The sequence below is a fragment of the Callospermophilus lateralis genome, chromosome 1, assembly GCF_048772815.1.
Source record: "Callospermophilus lateralis isolate mCalLat2 chromosome 1, mCalLat2.hap1, whole genome shotgun sequence".
Taxonomy (NCBI): Eukaryota; Metazoa; Chordata; class Mammalia; order Rodentia; family Sciuridae; genus Callospermophilus; species Callospermophilus lateralis.
In genome coordinates, this window is record NC_135305.1 from 205,856,412 (window position 1) to 205,866,181 (window position 9,770).

The following is a 9,770-nucleotide window of genomic DNA, read 5'->3' on the forward strand; positions in this document are numbered from 1 at the left end:
CAGCATTTGGTTATGAACACCACATTTTCTTACCCACTCATCTGTTGGTGGACATTTAGATCTACTCCATAACTTGACTATTGTGAATAAGGCTGCAGTGAACATGGGAGAGCAAAGTTCTCTTCGGCATATTGTTTCTGTTCCTTTGGTTACATACCCAGAAGTGAGATTGCCAGCCAGGTGGTAGTTCTAGTTTAAGTTTTTCAGGGGAAACCGCTATACCATTTTCGTGTGTGTGTTTGTGAAGCCATTCTAATAGGTCTGAGGTGATACCTTATTGTGATTTTTATTTGTATCTCCCTGATGATTGGTGATGCAGAAGCTTGTCTTTTCTAATTAGACTCTGTGTTTCATATCATTTTCTAACTTGTAACCTTTCTTCTGTTCAATTTTCCCAGCTAATCCAAAAGAAAGAGGAAGTAGAACAGAAGAAGAATGAATATAACTTCAAAATGAGGCAACTAGAACATGTAATGGATTTTGCTGCCGAATATCCCCAGGTACTTCCCAAGAAAAGCATGCATTGCAGGAGGACTGAATAGTTTGTTTTGTGAATGATAAAAAAAGTAGAAATTACCAGAACCATAGCTTTGTCTTTTTTTTTTTTTTTAATCTTAGGTATACATAACAGTAGAGTGTATTTTGACATATTATACATACATGGTATATAACTTATTCTAATGAGGATCCCATTCTTTTGGTTGAACGTGATGTGAAGTTTCACTGGTCATATAGTCATATATGAACATAGGAAAGTTATTTCTGATTCATTCTACTCTTTCCTTTTCCCACCACCTTCCTTTTCTTCATTCCCATTGTTTAATCCAATGAACTTCTATTCTTCCTGCCTCCGCTTGTTGTATGTTAGCATCCACATATCAGGGAGAACATTCAGCCTTTGGTTTTGGGGGATTGGCTTATTTCATTTAGCATGATAGTTCCATCTATTTACTGGCAAATGCCATAATTTCATTCTTCTTTATGGCTGAGTAATATTCCATTGTTTATATAGACCACATTTTCTTTATTCATTCATCTGTTGAAGGACACCTAGGTTGGTTCCATAGCTTAGCTATTGTAAATTGAGCTTGCTATAAACATTGATGTGGCTAATTCACAGTAGTATGCTGACTTTAAGTCCTTTAGGTTTGTGCCAAGGAATGGGGATAGCTTTGTCTTTTCACCAATGCCCTCTGTCTGCTTTCTCCTTGATAAAAGTACCAGTCTTTGGTGGTTTTACTTGAACATGAATTTGAATAAGTTAAACCAACTTATGTCTCAGCATGCACTGTGTGCTAGCTTCTTGGCATATTCATTTAAATGCATATTCTGTGTATTAGCTATATAGATTTATGAAATCTGTATAGCATCACTTAATCGGGTATTTGGATGAGATGTGATTTTATTTTAGAGTCCTAAAACACCACCACCTCATTTTCAAACACACTTGGCAAAACTCCTGGAAACACAAGAACAAGAGATAGAAGATGGAAGAGCCTCTAAGACATCTTTGCAACATCTTGTAACAAAGCTGAATGAAGACAGAGAAGTCAAAAATGCTGAGATCCTCAGAATGAAGGTACCTGGGTCCTTTTCCCCCTCTAGTAAATTTAATTTTAAAAAATAAGCAGGATTCTCAAGACAGCTAAGGATAGATATTCAAAGGGCACAGAACTGAAGGTGAACAGAGAAAAGTCTTCCTCCTACCTCTGGTTCCTAGCTACCTAGTTTGCTGTCCCAGGGTAGCCGGTTTCTTTTTTCTTATTTGTTAGAGCTTTTCAGTGTGTACACTTGGTTTAAGTCCGTAAGCATCCTTTTCCTGCCCTATGTGGCCTTTACACAGTTGTATCATATCATACACTGTCATCAGGAGAGAGCCTGTATCCTTAAACTTCACCTCATAGTGCTATGCAACTTTGAGGTCTTTGCCATCTTATAAGCATGTTATCTCAGTGTCGTTTTAATTTTTCTTATTTAAAGTAGCATCAACATCTTTTGTTTTTCTTTCATGGTGAACTATATCCTTCACCATTTTTCTGCTATTGAACTTTTTCTTATTGATTTGTGGGCATTCCTTATATATGAAGGAGATTTATTTCCGTCTGTGATAAATTTAAACTAATTTCTTCTGTGCGTGGCAGGGCATTTCTATGATTTGGGGTGGAGGCATGTGAAGAGTATATAGATAGATGTGAGGAGGGATGTGGGTGCCCACAGAAATTAGCATTTAGCCTGTTCATTGCTCTGCAGTGAGAGTTTGTTCAGGAACTCAATTAGGTCATGTTAACCAAGTGACATAATGTAAGTAAAGATAGTGTCACTCTTGGATTTTGTTTGTCAAGGAGAGAGGATCATTCCTTCCCTTTGAATTCAGGGCACTTCATGCTATCTCAGGAATGGGGCTGTTACCCAGGTTGGCATGATCTTGAAACGTGGAAGAAACTGGGTCAGGTTAAAAGAAATCAGAGTAGAATTAAATTTAAAAGAATATTCTTTGCAGACAAATGTTTATTTCTTCTGGATGGTTAAATTCATGATTTTTAAGTTAGGATCTGATTAAGTATTTTGAGTGATCGACTATGGCATCAGTTTTTTTTTTCTTTGCTTGTTTTATTTAGAATCTGTTAAATAAAATATTTGAGAATATTTACCAAAGTAGAGACTTTTGTCATTTTTTTTCCTCCTAAAGAAATTATGAAAATTCCACCCACATAAACAAATGACTTATGTGATATTGATAAGAAACTGTTCAAAGCACTATGGATATGGTTGTGAATCATAGTTCTAGGCCTCCGAGAACTTGTCACAATCTCTGTTTTATTCAGCAAAACCCCTTGCCCTGTTCTGTACATAGGAGGAGCTTAAAAGAGGAATGCCTGCTGCAGTCATGGACTTGGGGTGAAAAATAATATTGTCATGTGTTTTCTGAAGAGCATGATTTTGTATGTTCTTAGGAGCAGTTGTCTGCAATGGAAAACCTACGCCTGGAATCTCAGCAGTTAAGAGAGAAAAACTGGCTCCTACAAAGTCAGCTGGATGATATTAAAAGGCAGAAGGACAACAGGTGAGAAGAAGCCACCAGAATTCTGTGGGCCAGACCTTGGCCTGCCTGGGTGTGGTTGGGTGAGTGAGATTGGGTTGGTTTCATGGTGTATATGATGTTCCACTAGCCCAGGAGGTGCTCCCTTAGCTGATTTGAAGCAGGTCTGGAGAGGGTGTTGGTTTTTCCAGAGTGGGAAGATAAGGCATTTGTGATCTCAGCTACTCTGTTACCCTTTGCACTGTAAAGTTACTGGAATGAATTTATAATGTGTGGAATATTTTAATCAAATTACTTCTACTTAAAAAAGATTTTTTTTAAATAGTAAATTCAACAAGACAAAGTTCAAGAAGGCTGCTGAAAAAGGGGAGGATTCCTGCCATCAGAATTCATGGTCCAGGAACACTCCTGGGCTGGGCCAGAACATCCTCAGCCTTATACACAGAGAGTTCCCTGCCATGACCATCTCTGTGTGTGTGATTTGGCCTCAGCTTAAAGCAGTTGTTTAGTTGCATTTGTGCATTTATACATAACATAGTGCCACCGGCAGCCACATCCAGGTCCCGTCTCTGACACTTAAAAGCCTTGTGATTTTTGAACACATTTTTTAACCTCTTAGTGCCTTAGGCTCCTTAACATTAAAGTGAGGAAAGTTCTATCTTCTTCCCAAAATGTTTTGAAGATTAAAAAGAACATGTACACACACGATTGGGAATGTGGTTGAGTGTCAGAGCACTCGCCAACATGCCTGAGCTCTGGATTCCATCTCCAGCCCCAGAACAACATAAATGTATGTAAAGTACCAGTTACATGCTTCACTAACAGTGTCACTCAATAAAAGGTACTTAATAAGTACCCAAGGTAGGATTATGACTCAACCTATTTTAATTTTCTTCATGAAGGACTAAAGACGAGAGGGGCTATAAAATTATGTGGGATGTTGAAATGAACCAGATTTGGGGGGGGGGGTCTCTGGAATAGAGGACGTTACCCAGAAATATCTATCCGATAGGTGCTGTTGCCAGAAAGTCCTTGACAGCTCCCCAGCAACCTATCTGAGACAAGAGATTTGAGGGTGGTGATGGAACTATACTAACGATCTTTTAAGTAGTTATTTCCCAGTTTTAATAAGCATCAGAGTCAGATTTTGTAGGGCAGGATTTAAGGCAGAAGTCTACATTTTTGATAAGCAACTTCCTCTCCTTCTAGGTAATTGATGAACACAGTCCACAGTCTGCTCACCTAAGTTCCCAAAGGCTCCACCCCCACATCAATTCCTTTTTCAAGAGTAGGTAGAAACATGGAATATAGAACATGCCCAGATTCATTTGTGGTTAAATAAATGATTTAAATACTTTATTTCATAGTCTCATGTCCTTTGTAGAAGGAGCCCCACACCAAACCTTCTTTGAAAACTCAGGAAAAGGGGTGATCTACAGTCCAGGGGCCAAGTCCAGCCCACAGCCTGTTTTGCAAATAGTTTTATTGGGACATAGTCACCTTTCACTTAAATATTGTTATGTCTGCTTTAGCGCTGCGGTAGACAGATGCGTAGCTGTGACAGAGATGATACGGCCACCAAAGCCTAAAATACTTACTATCTAGTTCCTGACAGGAAAAATTTACCTTTGCCAGGCACAGTGGTATACACCTACAATCCTGGCAACTCAAAGGCCGAGGCAGGAGGATTGCAAGTTCACAGCAGCCTAGGCAACTCAGTGAGACCCTGTCTCAAAATAAAAAATAAAAAGGGCTGAGGATGTAGCTCAGTGGTAGCGCACCCCTGGGTTCACTCCCCAATACTGCCAAAAAACAGAAAAGGAAAAGTTTGCCTATCCCTGGATTAGCACACAGGAAGCATCTGCCCCTCCGCCCGCCATGATGTGGAGTTCTTCCTCACTGGAGTCTCATTGCCATTTTTGTCTAGGCTGCCAGATTCGTTAAGGGAAAGAGACCTTACTGTAGCTTCTGTTTTCCTTCAAGAAATGGTCTTGTACTCACCCGTCAGAGAGAGATTCCTAGAGAAGCTCACGGCATTCAGGCAGGTCTTCTAAGGGGGAGGTCTTGCTGTCCGTGGGACTGTCCTCGGAACTCACCTCACAGAGGGGGCTGTGCCATCCAGAGTGTCGTCATCGTCTGTCTGTATTTAGGGAGCGTTCCTTTCTCATGAAGAGATTTCTGTGTGGTTCCTAGGGAACCCCCTTCCCCACTATCTGCAATACATGGGAAGCCAGAATGGTCAGAAAGTGCCAGCTGAGTAGGGAATCCAAAGGGGAAGTCGGGCTCCAAGGGGCCAAGCCACCCGGAGGCCCCCTGAGAAACCACTCCCCACCCAAAAAGGCCCCCTCCCACCTGATCATGCTCATCCAAGGCCATGCCCCCATTTGATCTTCAGGTATTACCACTCTGCATCCGTTTCTACTTTCACTTTCAACCAGGTCTTGATTAGATTTCCCAGCTCTGCTTGTCATGTTTTTGTACTGGGAGGAATGAGTCCTGAGTTCTGGGGAGCAGCCTTACTTCATCCCATGTGTTGGTCACATATATCAACTGTACTAACTTGACCCAGTCACCAAAGAGTTAGCTTTTCTTGACATAACTTTCGTTGCTACATATAATGAATTTGAAACTGATACTTGGATCTACTTGACAATGTTTCTCTGTTCACTCTTCTATGCAGTGACCAGAATCATCCCAACAATCAACAGCTAAAGGGTGAAGAAGAAGAAATTATCAAAGAAAGACTTGCTAAAGTATGATTTACGTGACACAATAGTGTCCTTTTCTATGAGAAAGTTTTCATAATTACATGTTTTTTGAAACTATTTTGCTACTGAGATTCCTGTCTTTCCTGCATTTCCTTTGTTGAGCATAATATTTACCGTCAGCATTTAGACATTGCTGAGAAGTACAGGGGGTTTGTCTTCGTGCCTGGTGGGAAGTCGCCTGGTCGGCGTGCCCAGTACAGTTCTTCACTTAGCAGCCTTAGAAGGCACAGCACCTGAAACCTTGTGAATATGTACCCCGTGATGTATGTGTGACTGGGATTGTGGGAGAGGACATTGGTTTGATTTTATTAGCATGAGGGATGGATTGCTTTCTTTTTCAGTCTTTTCTTTTTAATGTTTTAACATCTTTAAATTTGATGTTATAAAGGACCTTAAGCCATCTTTTTTTTTCCTTTTTTTTTTTAATCTTATTATAGAGTAAAATAGTCGAAGAAATGATGAAAATGAAGGCAGAGTAAGTAAACTATTTTGTAGTTCAAATGCTTGATTGTCTTTTCTTTATTCTCCTCTAAGGGAATTTTAGAAAATAAGCACATGGGAAAGCCTAACTTCCCTTGAGGAATGCAGTTTTCTCCTCATGGGCATAAGAACAGTATAACTGGCCAGGTTTCCCTTTTTACATCTATTCTGTTTCCCTCTGATTTAAAACCTTGAGGGCCCCTAATACCCACAGGTCATATTTTTTTTGAAGCCATGAGTTTAATTTATTCATATAGTTTTCACATTAATTTATATATCCTTATAAATTGCCTCATTCTTTGATGAACAAGATACAGTGTATTTTCTGTCAAGTTCAAACTAAGTAACCAATAAAATGATAAAATAACATTCAAAAGATGGAGTAATTACCAATCCAGAGTCCTCAAACATTTCTACTTGTTATACATCTTAAGAGAATTTTGAGCTACCATATACCCTCTTACATATTTTCAATTTGGCCTTTTATCTAAAACTTTTCATTATAAATTTAAATTATTGCAAAGGATGAATAGTCTGGCTTGTTGAACATGATAATATTTGCAATTAAAACTCTTGTCATTCTTTTAAAGGTTTCCAACTAATTTGCTACTTTCTATCCATTTAAAAATACAAGAAGGACTGGGCATGGTGGCACACACATATAGTCCTAGCAACTTGGGAGGCCAAGACAGGAAGATCTCAAGTTTGAGGCCAGCTTGGGCATTTTAGCATGATTCTCTCTCAAAATAAAATAAAAAATGAAAAAGGGCTGGGGATGTAACTCAGTGGTAGAGCACCACTGATTCCAATCCCCAGTACCACAAAAAGGGAAAGGGGGAAAAAAGAAAAAAGCAAGATAATGAGGGCTTTTTTAATGAGAAATCTTTTTTCATACATTTACATACTTGCAAATAGCAGTGGAAGGAGTTAAGAGTACTGTCATCCAATTATTTGAACTCTTTCCAAGTTAATATGCCAAAACTTACAAGGTGGGCTAGGAATCTAGCTAAGAGGCAGAGCACTTGCCTAGCATGTGTGCAGCCCTGGGTTCTATCCTCAGCACTGCCCCCCACCCCCACCCCAAATCATGGTGCTCTCTCATCAGAAATACTGTTTTAATGATCTTTGTTTGATCAGGTGGTCAAAGACCATCCAACCTGTGAAAGATTCATTACTTAATCATTGAGTCATTTGCTTCATAGGCTCAAAAGTGTATACATGTGCTACATGTGGAAACAACCTTTTCATTTGCATTTGAGTAGTTCCGAGACTGTCTTCCAATCAGTTAGTGGTACAACCAAGCCAGGAACCCCAGATCTTTTACAGAAGCTTTTCTTTTTGCAGGGGTGGATTGAACTCAGGGGCACTCAACCACTGAGCCACATCCCCAGCCCTATTTTGTATTTTATTTAGAGACAGGGTCTCACTGAGTTGCTTAGCACTTCACGGATGCTGAGGCAGGCTTTGAACTCTCGGACTTCTTATCTCAGCTTCCCTAACCACTGGGATTATAAGTGTACACCACTGTGCCGGCTTATTACAGGATCTTTGAGAATCCAGACATATGGTTTGTAGAATCAGAGCCATTTTAGAAATAATATTCATTTGAGACCTTTTTAAAAAAGAATAAAAGCTATCTATCTTGGCATGTAACTTAGTCTAGTAACCAGGAGTCCTTGAAACAGGTAAGAGCACACACATCACTGGGCATGGGAATTGGACCCAGCAAATGGTAGACATTGTCTTATCAGGTTAAACCCACAGAAAACTGGCCTGCAGTAGTATAGTAAATTCTGCATACTGCATAATTTCAGTAATCAAGATTTCAAGATTACATTGCATGTGCATTGTATAATAAAAAGCATTGAAGTTTTCTGAGATAAAAGAGAAGACAAGGTCTTGGGCAACTAACTGAAAAAAGCTCCTCTGCTCTGCGGCACTGGCTTTCTGCTTGGTACAGGCCAGGAAAGCACTCGCCCAGAGCCACACCCCCAGCCTGGCTTTCTTCTTGACTGGAGGGGTCTGAATATCAGTGATGCTTCCAAATTTTAATTTGGGGCTTAGAGGGGAAATATCTAATTTGAGTGCTGTTTTTCAGATACATTCTTTTGGCATACCATGAAATATTTATTCTTACAGTCTAGAAGAAGTCCAGGGTGCTCTTCGTATCAGGGAGATGGAGTGTCTCCAGATGATTGAGGAAATTGTTCGAACCAGAGCATTAGAGTCTAAAGCCTTCCAGGAAAAGGAACGCCTGAGATCAAAACTGGAAGAGATGTATGAAGAGAGTGAGAGAAGGTCCCAGGTGTGTTAGCGTGGGGACTTCTCACGGTTCTTAGGACACTTAAATAAACACAGCTAATCCACACAAGCTCGGTTCTGTGATTGCATGTCCTTGCTTCCACGTTTCTCTCATGTACACAGAGGTGTGTGGCCACAGAAGCTGGGGATCTGGACTCTCACTTCCTGTGTTCTTGGAGGGCAAGAAGTAATGTAATTTTGAAAGTTCTGCTTCTCATTTACCTCCTTGGGGTGATTTTCCTGCAGGAGATGACGATGCTAAGGAAGCAGGTGGAATTTCTCACTGAGGAGAATGGGAAGCTGGTGGGCCACCAAAACCTGCATCAGAAGATTCAATACGTAGTGCGACTGAAGAAGGAAAATGTCAGGCTTGTCGAGGTACACTCTGAAAAGCATTCTGAATAAATTCACTCTGAGTTCAAAGTGATTCTCTTGGTAAAATTAATTAAAATTTAATGACTGCGTCAATTAACAGCTTCAGAGAACTTCCTAAATTCAAAATAATTCTGTTCATTACTAATCTGACATAATTGAATCAGTTAAAATTTTCATAAATGCCAGTTTTTGTTTGTTGAATAGTTTACAAATCAAACATTCTAATCTTAATTTGAAATATAAACGTAATAAATGGTAAGAATAACTCCTCCTGTACTCCTGAAAGAATTAGGGCTTTAATTTTTTTTTTCTTTTAATTCTTTTTTTTTCTTTTTTTTAAATTACTTATAGGAGTCAGAAAAGTTGCGTGCTGAAAATATATTTTTAAAGGAAAAGAAAAAGAGTGAATCCTAAGGATCCTGGTCAACTACCAAGGCATCATCTTGTTTGGAGATTTTTATTTTTTATTTTTCTCAAAAGTAAGACATAGTCTTGTCTACTTAGCAGAGCTGAATTTGAGGATCTTAATTATGACATGTGTATAGGGGGGCAGAAAATGACCCTTGCGTTTTCTTGTATACAGGTATACCTGTGACAGTATGCAGCATACTATTAAGGGGCTACGTCTCCATTTTCAGTCTTGAAATTGGTTGTAAATACTGGAAAAACCCTTCTGTCTTTAAAATAAGAACCTGTAGCTAAGGTCTGCAGTAGATGTTAGGTCATTTTCTTCTCAGGTAATCTCCTTTGATTCTTGTGGCAGCTCTAACAATATATGGTGGTTCAATAACTTTCATTGAATCTAA

General features: G+C 39.4%; 1 protein-coding gene across 1 annotated transcript in view; it reads left to right on the forward strand.

Annotated features, from left to right (window-relative positions):
* Nucleotides 1–9,770, forward strand: part of Kif15 (kinesin family member 15) — a 55,069-nt gene extending 45,299 nt beyond the window's left edge. The window contains exons 28-35 of the mRNA XM_076844427.2: nucleotides 399–500; nucleotides 1,412–1,579; nucleotides 2,955–3,064; nucleotides 5,721–5,793; nucleotides 6,246–6,283; nucleotides 8,428–8,593; nucleotides 8,836–8,967; nucleotides 9,316–9,770. Coding sequence (XP_076700542.1) covers nucleotides 399–500; nucleotides 1,412–1,579; nucleotides 2,955–3,064; nucleotides 5,721–5,793; nucleotides 6,246–6,283; nucleotides 8,428–8,593; nucleotides 8,836–8,967; nucleotides 9,316–9,378 — 852 coding nt within the window. The 3' untranslated portion in view covers nucleotides 9,379–9,770. The remainder of the gene's footprint in view (nucleotides 1–398; nucleotides 501–1,411; nucleotides 1,580–2,954; nucleotides 3,065–5,720; nucleotides 5,794–6,245; nucleotides 6,284–8,427; nucleotides 8,594–8,835; nucleotides 8,968–9,315) is intronic.